At 34.7% G+C, this 20,584-nt stretch overlaps 2 protein-coding genes across 11 annotated transcripts in view; one reads left to right on the top strand and one right to left on the bottom strand.

The window, feature by feature from the left end:
• The window catches only part of plin6 (perilipin 6), a 39,735-nt gene extending 24,055 nt beyond the window's left edge, over positions 1-15,680 (top strand). For 2 of the 3 annotated variants that reach the window (XM_005158066.6, XM_068214024.2), the window contains 2 exons: positions 10,073-10,339; positions 13,145-15,680. In XM_005158066.6, the coding sequence (XP_005158123.1) occupies positions 10,073-10,339; positions 13,145-13,597 (720 nt within the window). In that variant the 3' untranslated portion in view covers positions 13,598-15,680. The remainder of the gene's footprint in view (positions 1-10,072; positions 10,340-13,144) is intronic. The other variant, NM_001110481.1, reaches the window with a different exon arrangement.
• On the bottom strand, positions 15,613-20,326 carry zgc:171704. Of its 8 annotated transcripts, none has more exons than XM_073924425.1 (5): positions 20,165-20,319; positions 20,025-20,078; positions 19,856-19,932; positions 17,006-18,776; positions 15,613-16,849 (listed from the first exon to the last, which is right to left on the bottom strand). In XM_073924425.1, the coding sequence occupies exons 1-4, from the start codon at positions 20,277-20,279 to the stop codon at positions 18,366-18,368; spliced, it is 657 nt and encodes a 218-aa protein (XP_073780526.1). In that variant the 5' UTR covers positions 20,280-20,319; the 3' UTR covers positions 15,613-16,849; positions 17,006-18,365. The 8 variants fall into 8 exon arrangements, with proteins under 8 accessions (XP_073780526.1, XP_073780528.1, XP_073780529.1 ...); XM_073924427.1 differs by having other exon boundaries at positions 15,613-16,865; positions 17,012-18,776; XM_073924428.1 differs by having other exon boundaries at positions 17,025-18,776.
• Between the last annotated feature and the right edge of the window lie 258 nt (positions 20,327-20,584).

Raw genomic sequence — 20,584 nt, 5'->3', positions numbered from 1 at the left:
CTCTGTTAAACACCATTTGGGAAATATTTAAAAAAGGGAAAAAAAAATCAACTGGGGGTTAATAATTCTGACTTCAACAGTGTATATATATATATATATATGTGTGTGTGTATAGCTTTTGGTCTATGCTGTACCAAAAAAAAATAAAATCACCCAGGTGATGACAATTAAATATTACGATAATAACATTGTGTTAGTGGCCAGTGGGGTGAAACAACGTCATTGGTCAGAATTAACCACGTGATGAAGATGGCCTAATATTGTATTTAATGCAATTTTCTTCCTGTAAACTGTATATAACTATATAACTATAACTATATATATAACGCTGCAAATTACTGTAAATTGACTGTGCTCTATATTAACTGCAAAACTGATAAGACTGATTAAATAAAAGACAAATTAACTAAATGCATGTGCTATTGTTTCATTAGTATTTTAATTTAATATTTTTCTTTATATGATATTTATTATAATGTAATTTTGTTCAGATTATAATATATACTATAAATACTAACTATACTATAGTGATCTGCATTAAACAACCTGAACAAATCAGTTCTCTCTCTCTCTCTCTCTCTCGATTTGATCAAAAATGTAAATGAGGCCTTCCGATTAACAGTCCAGTGGACCCTAGCAACAGCCTAGAAACCACTCAGAACACCCTAGCAACTACCTAGGAATGCCTTAGCAACATCTTAGCAACCGCCTAGCAACCACTTCTCAACCGCTGTGCTTCCTGCCAACTGCCTTTGAGTCCCCGGCGCAGTCACGTTGGCTTTCTCAAGCCAACATCAAAGTTCGTCAACGAACTTTAGGTTCTAGTTCTTATTATTATTATTCCGGCTTCTGACCAAAAAAAAGCAATCGCTTCTCCTCCCAGGGCTTAGATGCTACAAGCCCTAAATTTGGTCAAAAGCTGTCTTTTGCTCAGGAGATGGTTGCTGTATGTCCTCATGCCGATAAGATTTGTAGTTTTTGAATTAAACATTTTTTTATTAAAAAATTGTATCGAGTATTTGGGGCATATAAAAAAGTATACCATCCTCAAATTTGGCCAAAAGATGTGTTTTAAATTGCAGATAATTATCATATTTATTTGGTGTAATTATAAATAACAGTTTTCCTATAAATATTTTTTTTTAATTAAATTTGTAAAATTCAGACTCAAAGCGTGTCAGAGTGTCCACGAGATGGCGCCAGAAGACTATTTTTGAGCCCTTTGTAATTTAGTAATGGCCCTTTAAGAGGCGGGGATATCCGTGCTGACTCCTCTACTTGTGATAATGAAAATGAAAGCCATGCGAACATTCACGTATATTATACAATAAACATATTGAATATAAAATCATTCTAACTTTATTTTTAATCTGTATTTTAACCCTCTAAAACAGCTATGTCCTTGCCACAAAACTAATAATCCATCTTCAAAACCTTCAATTTCTTTCCATTCGGTGCGGTCGGACCTGAACGTCTTTATACCGTTGTAATCACGTGTAAATTCTAACAAAGACAATGTTTGCACTTTTTAAATCACATTTTATTTATTGTGCAAAAATAAAACATCCAAACAGCATCATAACCAATAATATATATATATATATATATATATATATATATATATATATATATATATATATATATATATATATATATATACAAATATACAATGTATGAAGATTTTTTTATATCCCCTTAATATGCTCTGCTGTTGCTGCATCAATTTCTCTCTGTAACATCTGGATTGCAATTTACACTGCAATGTTCACAATTTATTATTATGGGGGGAAAATCCAAACAGTATTATAATGTTTTAAAGCAAAAATGTTAAGAACAATTATTTACAAACAGTGAAAATAAAGTGTGTGTGTATACATATATATACATACAGTTGAAGTCAGAATTATTAGCTCCTCTGTTTATTTTTTCCCCAATTTCTGTTTAATGGAGGGAAGATTGTTTCAGCACATTTCTAAGCATAATAGTTTTAATAACTCATTTCTAATAACTTCTTTATTTTATCTTTGCCATGATGACAGTAAATAATATTTGACTTGATATTTTTCAAGACACTTCTATACAGCTTAAAGTGACATTTAAAGCCTTAACTAGGTTAATAAGGTGAACTAGGCAGGTTAGGGTAATCAGGCAAGTTATTGTATAACGATGGTTTGTTCTGTAGACTATCAAAAAAAAAATAGCTTAAAGGGGCAAATAATTGTGTCCCAAAAATAGTTTTTAAATAATTAATGACTGCTTTTATTCTAGCCGAAATAAAACAAATAAGACTTTCTCAAGAAGAAAAAATATTATCAGACATACTGTGAAAATTTCCTTGCTCTGTTAAACATAATTTGGGAAATATTTAAAAAAGGGAAAAAAAATCAAAAGGGGGTTAATAATTCTGACTTCAACTGTATATATGTATGTATATATATACATACATATATACATATATAACACATACACACATTTATGGTTAAGGTTATAAGGATTATTTCTTAATCCCCCTTTTATGTTGGCAAAAACATAAGTTTACTTCAGATATTTCTTTCAAAACAATATTCTGTGCCGCAAAAGAGCCTTCTCCTCACTTGTGATAATGACAATGAAAGCCAAGCTTTTGGCCTATGCTGTACCAAAAAAATAAATAAAATCACCCAGGTGATGACAATTAAATATTACGATTATAACATTGTGTTAGTGGCCAGTGGGGTGGAACAACGTCATTGGTCAGAATTAACCACGTGATGAAGACGTCCTATAATATTGTATTTAATGCGATTTTCTTCCTGTAAACTGTATATAACTATATAACTATAACTATATATATAACGCTGCAAATTACTGTAAATTGACTGTACTCTATATTAACTGCAAAAATTATAAGACTGATTAAATAAAAGACAAATTAACTAAATGCATGTGCTATTGTTTCATTAGTATTTTAATTTAATATTTTTCTTTATATGATATTTATTATAATGTAATTTTGTTCAGATTATAATATATACTATAAATACTAACTATACTATAGTGATCTGCATTAAACAACCTGAACAAATCAGTCCCCTCTCTCTCTCTCTCTCTCTCTCTCTCTCTCTCTCTCTCTCTCTCGATTTGATCAATAATGTAAATGAGGCCTTCCGATTAACAGTCCAGTGGACCCTAGCAACAGCCTAGAAACCACTCAGAACACCCTAGCAACTACCTAGGAATGCCTTAGCAACATCTTAGCAACCGCCTAGCAACCACTTCTCAACCGCTGTGCTTCCTGCCAACTGCCTTTGAGTCCCCGGCGCAGTCACGTTGGCTTTCTCAAGCCAACATCAAAGTTCGTCAACGAACTTTAGGTTCTAGTTATTATTATTATTATTCCGGCTTCTGACCAAAAAAAAGCAATCGCTTCTCCTCCCAGGGCTTAGATGCTACAAGCCCCAAATTTGGTCAAAAGCTGTCTATTACTCATGAGATGGTTGCTGTATGTCCTCATGCCGATAAGATTTGTAGTTTTTGAATTAAATTTTTTTTTATTAAAAAATTGTATCGAGTATTTGGGGCATATAAAAAAGTATACAATCCTCAAATTTGGCCAAAAGATGTGTTTGAAATTACTGATATTTGTCATATTTATTTGGTGTAATTATAAATAACATTTTTCCTATAAATATTTTTTTTATATTAAATTTGTAAAATTCAGACTCAAAGCGTGTCAGAGTGTCCACGAGATGGCGCCAGAAGACTATTTTTGAGCCCTTTGTAATTTAGTAATGGCCCTTTAAGAGGCACTTTCCCTTTAAGAGGCGGGGATATCCGTGCTGACTGTTTTGAATCTACAGAAATTCGGGCTCATTTCAGACGTGCTTGTTACAACATTTGAAGCTGTTTACATTAAAATACTTTAGCGAAAGTACACAAATACAAGAAATACAACACTTTTTAGTGTTCCTTTAAGAGGCAGAGAGATCTGTGGTCAAAATCGAGGTAAGATTGAACTTAATTCTGGTCATCAGTCATTCATATTATGCTCGCGGTGAATTCCATAAAGCGTAATAAAACTGAACTGGATGCAGAATCTTCCGCGTCGGAATCGACCCGCATGCATTTCTGTCTGCTACACTGTGAGTTTTAAAATGCATGCCTCTGATGTTGGCAGAAACATAACTTTACTTCAGATATTTCTTTCAAAACAGAATATTCTGTGCCGTGAAAAAGCCTTCTCCTCTACTTGTGATAATGAAAATGAAAGCCATGCGAACATTCACGTATATTATACAATAAACATATTGAATATAAAATCATTCTAACTTTATTTTTCATCTGTATTTAACCCACTAAAACAGCTATGTCCTTGCCACAAAACTAATAATCCATCTTCAAAACCTACAATTTCTTTCCAGTCGGTCCGGTCGGACCTGAACGTCTTTATACCGTTGTAATCACGTGTAAATTCTAACAAAGACAATGTTTGCACTTTTTAAATCACATTTTATTTATTGTGCAAAAATAAATCCAAACAGCATCATAACCAATAAAAACACACAGCAAAGAAAATGTATTTTAAAATAGTGAATATATATACATACAATGTATGAAGATTTTTTATATCCCCTTATATGCTCTGCTGTTGCTGCATCAATTTCTCTCTGTAACATCTGGATTGCAATTTACACTGCAAATTTTCACAATTTATTATTATGGGGGGAAAATCCAAACAGTATTATAATGTTTTAAAGCAAAAATGTTAAGAACAATTATTTACAAACAGTGAAAATAAAGTGTGTGTATATACATATATATACATACAGTTGAAGTCAGAATTATTAGCTCCCCTGTTTATTTTTTCCCCAATTTCTGTTTAATGGAGGGAAGATTGTTTCAGCACATTTCTAAGCATAATAGTTTTAATAACTCATTTCTAATAACTTCTTTATTTTATCTTTGCCATGATGACAGTAATTAATATTTGACTTGATATTTTTCAAGACACTTCTATACAGCTTAAAGTGACATTTAAAGCCTTAACTAGGTTAATAAGGTGAACTAGGCAGGTTAGGGTAATTAGGCAAGTTATTGTATAACGATGGTTTGTTCTGTAGACTATCAAAAAAAAATTGCTTAAAGGGGATAATAATTGTGTCCCAAAAATAGTTTTTAAATAATTAATGACTGCTTTTATTCTAGCCGAAATAAAACAAATAAGACTTTCTCAAGAAGAAAAAATATTATCAGACATACTGTGAAAATTTCCTTGCTCTGTTAAACATCATTTGGGAAATATTTAAAAAAGGGGAAAAAAAATCAAAAGGGGGTTAATAATTCTGACTTAAACTGTATATATGTATGTATATATATACATACATATATACATATATAACACATACACACATTTATGGTTAGGGTTATAAGGATTATTTCTTAATCCCCCTTTTATGTTAGCAAAAACATAAGTTTACTTCAGATATTTCTTTCAAAACAATATTCTGTGCTGCAAAAGAGCCTTCTCCTCACTTGTGATAATGACAATGAAAGCCAAGCTTTTGGCCTATGCTGTACCAAAAAAAAAATAAAATCACCCAGGTGATGACAACTAAATATTACGATTATAACATTGTGTTAGTGGCCAGTGGGGTGGAACGTCATTGGTCAGAATTAACCACGTGATGAAGACGGCCTATAATATTGTATTTAATGCGATTTTCTTCCTGTAAACTGTATATAACTATATAACTATAACTATATATATAATGCTGCAAATTACTGTAAATTGACTGTACTCTATATTAACTGCAAAACTGATAAGACTGATTAAATAAAAGACAAATTAACTAAATGCATGTGCTATTGTTTCATTAGTATTTTAATTTAATATTTTTCTTTATATGATATTTATTATAATGTAATTTTGTTCAGATTATAATATATACTATAAATACTAACTATACTATAGTGATCTGCATTAAACAACCTGAACAAATCAGTCCTCTCTCTCTCTCTCTCTCGATTTGATCAAAAATGTAAATGAGGCCTTCCGATTAACAGTCCAGTGGACCCTAGCAACAGCCTAGAAACCACTCAGAACACCCTAGCAACTACCTAGGAATGCCTTAGCTACACCTTAGCAACCGCCTAGCAACCACTTCTCAACCGCTGTGCTTCCTGCCAACTGCCTTTGAGTCCCCGGCGCAGTCACGTTGGCTTTCTCAAGCCAACATCAAAGTTCGTCAACGAACTTTAGGTTCTAGTTTTAAGTTATTTTGTTATATAAGCTCCAGATTTGGCTTCAGTACTGACTAATCTAATGTATATGCACAAATATAATATTGAATAGCTTTCTATTAAAACATGAAATAAAAAGACAGATTTGTGATCGGTGTACTTATATTTTAAGATTTCTAGGACCACAAGCAGAGCAATAGACTCACACAATTAAAGATTTAACTTATTTAACTGTGGACATGGGTACCTTTTGTGATTTTCAAAAAGACAGTTAGTTGGCAGAGTTCCAGTAGTGTCTGACAAATGTTGCGTAGTGATAAATGTAGTTGAGTTTGTTTTTGAATGAGAATGTTTTTCTTAAAACCCTCTCAAAATGTATTTGGTGGTTTAGCTACAGTTGATTTCTTTACAGTTTCAATTGCAACTGTAATACTCCAGCTCATGCCTGTAGTATTTGCCATTTGTACTATTCTCCTCAAAGTGCATTATCCCTTTAACTGCCGCACCAAGAAAACTTTTTTGGATTGCATTTCTTAACTCCTAATTTCACTAGTTAGAGACTCAATGTATTATTGTTCAACACATCCTATAATTTCTAAAATATCAGCCTCTACCAAATAGTTGATATGTCGGTTAACAGTAAAAGTACTGTAATTAATACATATACTATGAAACATCAGAAAATATGAAGTGTAAGACCAATTTATTTCAAAATATAATCGAAATAAAAAAATTTTTAACACTAAATCATCTTTGTTTTTTGAAATATGCCATAAAATATTTCAGATTCTCATTTAACACATTTTCTTGTTTCTTTTAAAATAAAACCAAAATCAAGTGTAGTAGTGCAACAGGATTGTGTTTGATTATGTACAATGCTGAGTGTGTAAAACATTATTTATAACAGTCAAAATATGGTCAACCATTTAGTAGAGCAGGCAGTTAAAGCCTTAAGACAGTATAGACACTTCTCAAGGCTGATTTGTAACACCTCCAGTTCATTGGAGCTTCTTATTTATTATATGCTGAAAATTCTTTTCAATGTGTTGGCTATTTACAACCACTTTCCACAATATGAGAAATTAAGGTACAAAAGCAATACATTTTCAGAGGCTTTTTTGTTTATTTAAAATCACTGTATTAAAAACACTCCAGGTATCTCTATAGTTTAAATTATGTAACATTATGTAGAGCACACCTCAGTTCTGCAGCCAAACTGATGGGAAAATTAAATCTCATGTTCATCTAGAAACCCCAGATACTAACTGACCCGTTAGACACATGGCCTATCTCAGACAAGTGTTCCATGGGTAGACCAGTTTGTGTACTAAGGATCAAAGGGGCAAGGTGGGCTATTGTCTGTACAGAGTCCTTCGCTGCTTTCCCAGCAGTAGGGTGGAGAGTAATTGGGTCCAAAAGCACGAAAGCCCCTGTGCACCATGTTCAAAAGAATCTTCATTAACCAACTCTAAAAGACACCCCAGAGAGTCTGGAGCGCAGAAATGTGAGTGTGTGCTACCGGGACTGATGCTGAGCTGTCAGAGACACACACAAGTCTAAGACTTGGCAGCATATTGCCCTACAGTAATTCACGTGTTGGTCACGGGCTGTGCAGTGGACCGGAGGCGAGGTGACGGGCTTATGACAATGGGAGTTGAGAACACAGAGGGGACTTTCAAATTTGGCCGACCCACTTTTTTCTCACCTAAATGAACTGGCAATAGTCGGGGAGTCCTACTGCCAAAGCAGGGCTGTTTGTGCTGGTGTCCGCCAGACTGCTCTTGTGTATTCTCGCTCACGTTGCCTGATGGCAGATGAAGCTGCACGTGAGACGTTGGCTGGTTGTAGGATGAGCAGACAGACCTTGATAATAACCCAGGTTTAATGTGATTGCTTGTTTCAAAATCAACTTAAATGTGCTGCATAAGTACGTAAAACCTTTAAAAGTGAAGTTGATGCACTTATATTTTTGGTCTGATAAGAAAATGTACGTAAATGACACTTAAAAAAAAGTGTCTCACTTTGGTAGTGCCTTTAAAAAAGGTACATTTTAAGCATTAATATATACCTCTAAAGTACAAAAAATTCTAAGAGTTACAATGTAAAAACATTACCAAATGAATTCCTTGATCCCTGAATGAACAATTATTATTTTGTGGCAGTTTCCCACATGTTTTCTTGAACACAACAGATGGAAATGATACTTTATTTGAAAATTATTTGAAAATGATTTAGTGCTGGGCCTAATTAAAGTTCAGGTACATAATGTGTTCAGACCAAAATTAAGCTATTATGCATAAGAACTGTTATAGTCTAAAAATACCTCCATTTGGTTTGTATTGGTTTGAAGTTCAAACTAAACTGGCAATATCTGGGCCTATTCTCAGAGGCTATAAACTAACAATTTCATTTTTAACAAAGACATAAGCAAAACACCCTTTTTTTGACATAGACATCTTTTGACCGTCTTCATATATATGACCTTTTTATCTGGTACACTTGCTTGGTGCTTCACCTGGTACACCAACATTAAAGGAGACCTATTAAGCAAAAATATCTTTTATGAGGAGTTTAAACACTGTTGTGTGGCACTAAAGCCCACCTCCAATGACAAAAATAATTAATTCTATTTATTTATAATCACACTTGATAAACACAGTCTGCAGAAACACTTTGATTGACATTCTGCCTTTGGACATGTCATTAGAGGGGGTAAAGTCCCACCCAATAGTGAGAATCTTTCCTTCATTAACATTAACAGCCCTGAGTAAAAAGCACCCATCCATTATTAGAGTTTTAGCACAGTACTTACTAAAAACAATGTCAGCGACTGAGATGCATTATAAATTAATTTTAGGATGCACAAATGAACACTGTAGTCTTAAAAAATGTACTAGCAGTACATTTTAAGCACTAATATCTAACTTTAAAGTACAAAAAAAATCTAAGAGTTACAATGTAAAAACATTATTAAATTAATTCTTTGATCAATAAATGAACAATTATTACTTTGTGGCAGATTCTTATGTGTTTTCTTGAACACACGAGATGAAAATGGTGCTTTATTTGGAAAATTATTTTTTGCAAAAGTTAAATTCACATTTCAGCATCCGTGAGTCCTTCAAATAAGTCAGATTACTCTTTTTACACTTAGTACTTAATTTTTTTAATAAATTAAAGTTTGTATTTACTTTAAATTACACTTAATTTTACTAATAAAGAAGTAATTGCTATTGTAAATGGCAAAAAATAGACATATTTGCATTATTTATACATAGAACAAGAAAAAAATGGTTTAATCTTAAAAGATGAAGAGATTTTATAGCGTGGACGAAACAGCTTTTCGTTACTTATCTGTAAATCTATTTTGTTTTTTGTGAATAAATAAATAAAAATCAAAAATCAAAAAATCAAACAAGCAAATCTGAACATTTAGAAACAGGGCATGGTGAGCAGGAGAGGGACAACATTAATGTAGGAATGTCTCTTTTGTGAGTCTGAAAAGGTTCAATTGACTCCAACTGTGGCTGACAATACCAGTTTTTCTAGCAGTTATAGTTTGCTTTGTGTGTTGTTTGTTGCTTTATTTGCTCAGAGCATAGAGAGTATCCCCAAAGAACCCTTTCACGTTTCTGCAAGTTGTCTGTGGGCATTTAAACAGAGTCATTACTGCCACTTCATCAAACTGTAAGGCCCCATGTCCAGTTCACCAAGTTCAGCAATAAAAACGTGACTTCATTAAAGCTCTTCTCAGTCCATATGATCGGTTGGGCTGTCACGTTTCCTTTTAAACACCAAATGGTGTTATAATCAGGTCTATCAATGTTTCCTGACCAGCATTTGTTATATTCAGGTGGGTCTAAAGAGGCTGATGGAGATGGTGGAGATGCTGCTGCAGCTGCTTCTGTCCTTTTACACCGCTCGGGTTCATCATGTGGAGGAGCTGCGTTCTCAGCTGGTTTCTCGGCTCACAGCAGGTCTGCAGGCACTGACGGTTTGGCCTCCTGTACAGCAGATGCTGGTTCTGCCTACACAGGTACGCGCTCTCACGAACGACCTGCTGGAACTGGGACAGATTCTTATACAGCTGCTCATCAACACCACCCCGCTCTATGACCTGGTGAGCAGCACAACGTTCATTCAAATTCTGTCAATAACACACACATGCGCTTCTAGTGAAAATGAACACTGCCCTCAAGGAAAACCAGATGCAGAATGGTTGAGTCTGAAAATCAATTTGTGCTATTTAAAGATGATAGGATGAACAAAGCTAAATATGTCAGTCTGTGTTCCTGTATATAAAAACATCATAGTCTGTGTAGCACTAATCACATGGCCTGGTTTATATTTTCTCTGTGTTACTGTGTTTCTTTATTTTCATTTAGTGCTGTACCCAATTTAAGTTCAGGTACATAATGTGTTCAGGCCACAATTAAGCTTCAATTATGCATAAGAACTGTTATAGTTTAAAAACACCTCTATTTAGTTGCACATTGGGTTTAAATTGGTTTGATGTTTGATCTTGCCTTTTGTATTCTTACACTATAAAATGGGAATTTTCACAAATATCTTTTGACCATCTTTATATATGACATTTTTTTAAGTGGTACACTTGCTTGGTGCTTTACCTAGTGCACCAATCTCTTTTATAAGGGATTTAAACCTTGTGCACTGTTTAAATTGACTACCCTTTGTTATGTTCAGGATGAAAACATCCACTGAATAACACTGCTGTAAAAATGCAACAGATAAATATATTTTTCACATTTTGTAAAATGTATTTATTATGGGGTTAACAACCTCAGTCTTGATCAAAAATACTAAATTGTTTAGAAAATTACAGGATTTTAACTCTTTAATTGCCAACTTCTCAAATAATGTGACTGATTTGGAAAAAAAACCGCAAAATGATGTATTTTCAATATAAGAAGTAATTGTGGACTAGATTTTTTAATCTTTTATGAAAGTCTTGGACATATGAACGATTAGTAACAACATTGGCTTTGATGCATTGTTAGATTTTCATTTTTTTTCTCCCTAATTTACTGTTGGTGGCTGTTTTTGCCCCATTGACTTCCTTTATAACCACATTTGATGGTGTATAAATACATAGTCTTTGTTTTTCTTTACTCGGTGTAGTTCTGAGAACTGAGATGCATATTTAGTTTTCTCAGACACATCAACGTAAGTGCGTAAAGGGCATTTTTACAGTCTAACACTCTCAGACACACTTTAATTTGCTGTTATACTCGATATAAAATTGATAAACTAAGCTTTTTTCTAAAGGCTTAATGGTGCTAACTAACGATCAACATTAAAAATTACAAATTTAACCTCTTCCCAACAGGGAAAACCCCGAACAATCAAAAATGGATGATTATATGGTGTCATGGTTTTGTAATTTTAAAAAATGTGGTTACAATGGCAGTCAATGGGGCAAAATTAAATAAATTAGAGGGAAAGAAAAAAAAATTAATCAAATGCATCAAAGGCAAATGTTGTTTCACATGTCCAAGACTTTATTAAAGGGTTAAAAAATCCATTCCACAGTTACTTTTTAAATTGAAAATACAGTTGAAGTCAGAATTATTAAACCCCCTGAATTATTAGCCTCCCTGTTTATTTTTCCCCAATTTCTGTTTAATGGAGAGAAGATTTTTTCAACACATTTCTAAACATAATAGTTTTAATAACTCATTTTTTATAACTGATTTATTTTATCTTTTGCCATGATGAAAGTACATAATATCTGACTAGATATTTGACACTTCTATACAGCTTAAAGTGACATTCAGTGACATCATTTTTAATTTGGCAATTAAAGAATTAAAATCCTGTAATTTTTCTAAACAATTTAGTAGTTTTAATCAAGACTGAGGTTGATTACAGATTTATGCAAAAAAACAGAAAAAATATTTATCAGATGCATTTTTACAGTAGTTTAATTCTGTAGATGTTTTCATTCCTAACATAATAAAAAGGTTTTTTATTTATTTTTATTTTTATTTTTATTTATTTATGTTATTTTAAAGCATTTTCTCAAAATAAGATTTGTCACCTAAAATCATTCTGCTAGCTATAACACAGAAAAAGTTATGGCTAAATTAAGACAGAAAAGCACCCCAGAGATGATGAAAACATCCCCAACAGTACATAAGGGTTAAACACTGTTGTGTGGTACTATAGCCCACCTCTAATGATAAAAATTCTTTAATTGTTATAATCACATCATAAAAACAGTCTGCAGATGCACTTTGATTAACATTCTCCCTTTGTACATGTTATTAGAGGGGGAAAGTTCCACCCATTGGTGACAATCTCTTCTTCATTAGCATAAACAGCCCTGAGTGACCAGTTGTCCACCATTGGATTGTTAGCACCCTACCTGCTTAAGATAATGTACGAGACTAAAATGCTAAGAGTCCTAGTAGTTTTATTATGCACGAATGAACACTGTAGTCTCCATGGACGGCCTTTTTTTGACCCATATCTTCTGAAAGTTTCAGCTTTTCACAGAGATAATGTTAGTCTTGTTTTAAATCTGCCACTATGCTGACACATATGCATTTGTAGCTCCGCCCTGTTTTGAAAAAAAAAAACACAATCTAATTTAAATTTGTGTCATGCAAATCTTTGCAAATGCTCATTAGCTGGAGCTAACTGGAAAATTTAATTAGATCTCAAATATTGACAACAATGGTACAGGTCACTTCATATTTTTGTTGTTCATTTGAAATGTAGTATAATTGTGAGTTTAGAAATCAGTGTTTCAGCATTTTCCCATTGAATTAGATTTGGTCTTAGATAAACTGCAAATATAGTCTCAGATTGAACAGGACATTGACTGAATTGAATAACATTTCCAAAATACTAAAAAATAAGAATCAGAGACCTACGATAAGAGCGTTTGGTTCTACTTTCTCAGGTGAAACAGGTGTCTGATCTCGATGCTGCAAACAACCCGACTCCAGATGAGGTCCCCGAGAGTCCCTCTGGCCGTGCCTCTGCAAACAGTCTCTTCCTCAAGGCCATGGATGGTCGTCCACGTCGCCGCAGAAGCCTTTATGCCCGTTCCCGCCGCGGGTCCAGCAGTGGGGTTCCAACCAGCCCAGTTCAGTCCCCAACTCCAACCCCAAGCCCGGTCCCAGCAAATGGACGTAAAGGCAGTTTGAAGACGGATTCCAACTCAGTGGGGCCTCCAGAGCTCGACACATTGGCTGTGCCCACCACCGATATGATTCGACGCCGTTCCTCGACCACCGAGGTCCTGCTGGCTCCCATTATGCAGTTAGTAACACAGAGCCAGCGAGCGTTTGAGTATCTGAGCTCCTCAAATGAAGATCAGGTCTTACCTGTGGTGGAAACCACAGAGCACTAGGGTCTACTTATCTTCTACATTAAACCTACATTCAATTACAGATCATTTAATTACAGATTATTCGGTTTGCTGATTGTTACGAAGAGTACAGCAAACACACCATTGAAAAAAATGAATAGAATAAATCCTTCAGCTTGTCTACAAAAGACAATCATATCGTTACAATTTAACTTTTGGATGAAATCATTTACCTAGCATTGAGAATGTGCAGATGAATAAATCTTATGACAAAATCAAGCATTGTTTAGCTATGTGTATTACTTCCCTACATTAAAAAATACTATAGTAGTTTGTAGTACATGCTATAGTGGCTTTGAACCGTGCTAGTACTTGAAGAAATGTTAGTATAGACAAACAAATTACACAATATTGTACTCTACACTACACTACACGGTTTACTGTAGTAAATAGGCTGTTTAAACAGCAAAAATCAGTCCAAGGTACTTGAAAAATGTGGAAAACATATTAAAAAGCCTTTATGCACATGGCTAATCGTTAAAAAACTTGTGCGTTTCAGCAGAGAACTGCCTTCACCAGGGTAATGATTTGGTTTGTTTGATTTTGTATTTTTATACATAGGCTATTTATTACAGTTCATCAGATCACGATTACTATAAAGTACTATAGTATTTTTCATGTGGATTAGAATGAAATGAAAACAGTATGGATTTGCTTTCTGCAGTGCCATTCGTGTATGTGGCATTTTATTGCTTTCATTGTCTGATTGTAGTAGTAAGTGCAAATAAACGTATGATGTAACAGAACAATTTGTGTAGAGCAAACAAACGTATTTTTTACTTCTGAGCCTTAGATTCTGTGGACTGAGAGTTGGATTCATGATTGATAACTATTTGCTGGAAATCATTTGTTGAAAGCTGCCAAAATTTATGTTTAATCAAGAGAAGAGGAGAAAAGTATATGATTAACATTACTTTGATTTCTCATGGGCTGAATCATGCTTTGCTAAGCAAGAGCTGATAGAAAACAATTGTGTTACGCATAGATGTGTATGAACGGTCACCGAAGGGTGTTAAATGATGTTAAAAATGTGATGTTGCAAAGCAAGTATGTTACATGTTTCAAGCTTCTAGCTTAAATCCTAACAGCCTATTGTGCTTTTTCCTGTAACAAATGTAATATTTCTCTTTAAATGTAATTAAACAATTTAGTAAATGCAGTTGTTGTTCTGAGTACTAAAAATCAGTATATTATAAGGTCAAGAATCGTGGTGTGATTCTAAGTCAGTTATGAGTTTTAGTAGTCATGTCAAAGCAGTAACTAAATCAGCATACTATCATCTCAAAAACATGGCAAGAATTAGATGCTTTGTTTCCAGTGAGAAGCTTGCTCAAGCTTTTATGACCAGCAGGGTGGATTACTGTAATGTAATGTTACTGTAACTTCTCACTCGCCTTCCCAAAAAGACTTCCATCTCACCCAAAACACCGCTGCCAGGATTCTGAACAGAACAAGAAAATCTGAGCACATCACACCTGTCCTCAGGTCTTTTCACTGGCTCCCAGTTACATTCAGAATAGATTTTAAAGTATTATTACTGGTCTATAAATCACTAAATGGCCTAGGACCTTAATACATTACAGATTTGCTGACTGAGTTCAGCCAAAGCAGGGTGAATCCTCCTTCAGCTATTATTACCCTCCCTGCTGGAATCAGCTTCCAGAAGTGATCAGATGTGCTCCAACATTAGGCACATTTAAATCAACACTTAAAACACGTGTTTGGCTGTGCCTTTGCTGAATGAGCACTGTGCTACGTCCAACAGTGCGCGCTATTAAGTCTTTCTTTTTTATATATATACTTTTATAACCTGTTTTACCACATTTTAATCATTTATTATTCATTTTTATTTTCTTATACTTGTCTCTTTCAGTCCTGTTTGTGTAAAGCACTTTGAATTACCACTGTGTATGAAATGTCCTATATAAATAAACTTGCCTTGCCTTGCTATTTGAGCAGAGAATGAATGATTGATCAATGACTGGACAATAAAGGTAAATGTTTTGTTTGTCTTTATTGACATCGATAATTGACGTACATTCAATAAAAACACATCTGAAAAGTATAGAATACAGTGTAAAGTATATACAAGGCGATAACATGTACACTATTAATATCCCACTTATCTGCACTGCAGGCTTGTTCACACCAAGAAAGACGATCACTGTAAAATTAACTAGATTTCCATAACAAGAATCAACAGCAGTCTGTCACCTTGAATGCTCAAGCTCTTTAAAGTCTGAATGTCTGCATAGTCACTGAAAAAATGCTGTCTGCAAAGTTGTTGCAAACATTTTATTTGTGTTGAATTTAAACAAGTTAAATTTAGTAATGTTCAACTTTGTTTAAAATGAACCTAAATAAATTGTTTACAACCCCTTAACTTAATTTTTTTTAGTAAATCCAAGGAATCATCCTTTAATATTTTTTTTCTCAGTTTTGTTATAATTGTGATCTGGATGTTGGTATCCCCATAGAATTAGTACAGTTACAGTGATCCTCCTTGGTATGAATGTTCACATGTGAGTAACACTGATACTAGCACAACCTCAAAGAAAACTTTAGTAAATTACAATATGTACATAAAATATACAGTTTACTACACAGTTACTACATTTAATCACTCAGAACTAACATGTCAGTAGAGACTCATGAAAATAAAGTCCATCTGTGCATTTAAGGACATGAGATCCAGCTCATTTAATTCCTTGAACATATTTTCAGAAATAAAAGTTTGTTCTCGACGAGGATTACAGTTGAGAGCAACTGCTGGTCTCTGGAACTTCATTTTTTCCACAGTAACTGATCAACTTTGAACATGGATCTATTGTAGGACTGTTAATCAGTCGTATGTTGAAATCTGCTTGCATTAAAACACTCAAGCTAAATAACAGAGATCATACAACACAAAAAAACTACATTATCCATAATGCTGTACAGAAAATTCCACCAATCAGCAAGTGGCAGCAAGATAAAGTCATAGCCACTGCCATGAAACACTAAAAATGTGGAATCATCCTAGTACCCTGTCAAAATACTTTATAATCTATTGATACAACCAACAGCTTAATTTAAAAGAGGAATTTGTTTGATTTGCAATGCATCATGGGATTGTAGTATATAGTTCAAATCATTTTCATCTAATTGTATTTGCTTCAAATCAGAGTTTGTAATTCACGCGGTTGCTGGATATTTTAGTAAACTGTTTTAGGACACAGGCCTCAAACGGGATTCCTGGAGAGCCGCAGCTCTGCACAGTTTTGCTCCAACCCTAATCAAACACAGCTGATGCAAGTAATCAAGGTGTTTAAGACTCTTTCGAGCGGTGTTTGATTAGGGTTGAAGCAAAACTGTGCAGAGCTGCGGCTCTCCAGGAATCCCGTTTGAGGCCTGTGCTTTAGGAAAATACTCCAGAACCCCCTCTGCTGAAAAAGTGGACATGCACTAATGCAGTGTCCCACTGTGCCGTTTACACTAGTGTGTTTTCATTCTAAAACATTAGTTTTTTTTTGTATATATCTTGTTAAACCTGGCATCCACACTGCTCCTTAATCTTTGACCTGCAAAAACTGAGCATAACGAGGCCATCCAGATTCTCTATTGTAGATTGTGTTTCATCGAACCCTTCTCATATGACCTAAAAGCAATTGTAGATGGCAAATATGAATGCTGACAAAACATGAGCATGCCTAGTTAGCATGAATGATCACGTGTCATGCTGCTAAGTGTGGATGGGGATTGTTTTCTATACTGCAAAACCCAAAAAGTTAAGTTAACTCAAACCATCTGAGGAAACCGATTGCTACAAACTATTTCAATTCAAAAATTAATCCTAATGAGTACTGTGAACTTAATCCATTTGAATAAATGAAGCAATATGAGCACAGTAAAACCCACGAAATGAAGAGAACTCAAACCAACTGAGTACTGTAAAACCCAATAAGTTAAGGCAACTCAAACCGTTTGAGAAAACCGATTGCTACAAGCCATTTGAGTTAAAAACGAATCTATACGAGTGCTGGGAACTTACTCCATTTAAGTTGAAGTAATAAGGTAATTAATTAACTCATTACCTTCGACACTGAGTTCAAAACTCTTTTCAAATGAGTAGAATTAACTTCCAGGACATTTTGAGTTAACTCCACTCATTGTATTTGATAAAGTTGACTGTTGGGTTTTACAGTGTACACACAAATATTTATGCTTACATTTTTTTCAAACTACGCATTTAAAATGAGTGTAAACAACATAATTCTTGAGTTTTTTATAGACAACTTAATTAATTTATGTCCAATCCACTTAAATTTGTAAAAGCTAATAAGCTAACTTTCTTTAATGTTGCCCCAACACATCTCAATTGTGCGGAGCCAGCATTTTTACAGTGTAGTAAAATAACTCTGTAAAAACAGCAATATGCCATTTTAAAACAAAAACCTACTAGTGTAAACGCAGTTTTCATTTCAATTTTATGTACGTACCCTTTGACCAACTTAAATCAAAGCCCAGGTTCACTTATAAGGACTTCCTTTATCACCTTCCTCAAACAAACTCAATCTACTTTCCTTCAACTTTAAGCTGAGCTCTGAACGTTTAACATGCTTATTATTCTTCTCTCCATCATCCATGTTGGCTACTTGACCCCCTTCAAGCTCAAAAACCCTTCAGCCGGGGGCCTCTTCTGAGCTATTTAGATGCTAGGCTGCCAGGGGCCTCATATGGTCATCATGATCACCAATTCGCCCTCAGTTTTCTACTCGCGCTTCTTTCCAAACACGGCAGACACGCTTCTGACGATGCCCTTGATTCCCACCATGCCCTTTTTTATTGCTCTGGACTCCTTGATGAGGTCCAGGATTTCGTGGAAGACCAGAAGGACCCCGTGGTAGGTTTCAGCAGCTGAGATCTCGAAGAAGCCGCAGTCTGCAGACAGGGCGAACAGACGGCCCTCCTCGCTCGGGACGGCCCGCTGATGGAGCAGATCTCGCTTGTTTCCTACGATGATGATGGGTACGGATGCGGAGAGCTTTCTGGTTTGGCGGATGAGCTGCACCTGTTGTCGGACCACCTCAAAGCTGGAGTGGTCGCAGATGCTGTAGACCAGGATCACACCGTCAGCCCACTGGAGCTGCTTGTCGCTGATAGATTCGGTCGTTTCGCAGCTCTACAACGGACGGAATTCAGATTGTCAAAATACATTAACAATGAATATAAAGAATTATACAAAACACATACAGTAATGGATCAACTCTGGTTTAAACAGTAGTTGTCCTGCTTTGTTTTTCAAACAGAAAATATGATGCTGACAATCACAATTTTTTTTTTATAAATAAATGTCATTTGCTTTATATTGCCAATTTTCTCAGACAATAACATACTTAAAACTACACACAAACTTAGTTTATTTCAAGTTTTTCAAATTTGATTAAAAATGTTTCAGATTTATCAAAATACAGTTAAAGTTTTAAGGTGGAACGAGTACAGAAAAATCGTACCCAAGTAAAACTACCATTACTTCCCCAAAAAATGTAGTGAAAGTAGAGTAAAAGTACTTGTAAATTTTGCTCAAAGTAGAAGTAAAAAGTAGCCCTTTAAAAAGTACTCAAGGGTGGCGAGTATTACGCTGTGAATGGCTTATGCGTTTTCATGCAGTTTTAAACATGTAAACGCATGTGTGAACGTAACATTCTGTAGTGGATTTAGCTATTGTTTAAGGCCATTTAGCCATGTTTTTAGTCATCATGCAGTAAGCATCCTTCATCTTCTCATCAGTGTCTAAACAGTCTCTGATTTAGTGTGTGAAATGAATGTGGATATTTTCTTGGACAATTTTAATGCTTCCAAACACTTTGCTGCTTTTATAAAGTGCCTATGAGGTTGTTACTTTCTATGTGTAATTTGATTACCAGGACTGATTTTTCCACAATTCCCGTAGACCAGAATAAAAAAAAAAAGTAGTGACTGCAGGTTGAAGGAAAATAACCGAGTAAAAATACCAATACAGCACTAAAATGTATTCAAGGGAAAGTAAAGTACATATTTTTATTAAAACTTAGCAAATTACAAATCGTGAGGAAAAACTACTCAATTACAGTGATTTGAGTATTTGTAATTTGTTACTTCAAACCACTGAATATTAATTACAAAACTTATGACGGAAAAGTTTAAACATACACACTCAAACATTCACAACAATGAGACCTACAAACACTCAAATTTCTGAAGCCAGACAAGACGACATACCTGTGGATACAGTGAGTCCCAGATGTTTAAGGATACCTCACGCCCATCTGTTTTGTCGATATGACTGTATATTGATTCTGAAAGAGAGCACAGAACGATTAAAAACAGCTCGTTTGCAAACAAAATGTATTGTGGGTCTATTATGAATGTTTTTACAGCAAATACGTACCAATATCCCCATATTCTCCAATGAATCTTCTGGTGAGAAAACGCACTGTAAGAGCTGCAACAAAGAAGAAAATATTATTTAGATGCTTAAAACATACCTTATACACATATAACAGAAACCTTCAAAGTATTTCTGCTTACCTGACTTCCCGACATTTTCTGCTCCAAGTAGCAGAATATTCGCCTCCACCTTGTGCTGATTTCCATCCATCGCTTTGCTGCCCACCTGAGGACTCGGTTTGACCAGAACAACCATTTCACCAAATGAACAACTGCGAAAGTCTCAAGTGTTGAGTGAGAGCTGCACTTGGGCTACTTGAACTATTTATGGATTTAAACAGTGGGTGGGACTTGTACTCTTTTTCACCCAATCAGAACAGTGCGCTCTCAGTTAGCCTTGGCAAATCGTCAATACTGATTGTGGGATGCATCAAAATGAAAATATGTTGATTAACAGCTAATGTTGTTCTTTGTCGTCAAGAATAAACTCAAAAGCTGCCCTCGAAAACTGGTTCACACGAGAGCCCATTAATTCTGCTTGTTTTGTTCTCTTTCATACGG

Source organism: Danio rerio, chromosome 16 (genome assembly GCF_049306965.1).
Source record: "Danio rerio strain Tuebingen ecotype United States chromosome 16, GRCz12tu, whole genome shotgun sequence".
Taxonomy (NCBI): Eukaryota; Metazoa; Chordata; class Actinopteri; order Cypriniformes; family Danionidae; genus Danio; species Danio rerio.
The sequence above is the reverse complement of the archived record's forward strand: the minus strand, read 5'-3'. Positions and strand labels throughout refer to the sequence as shown.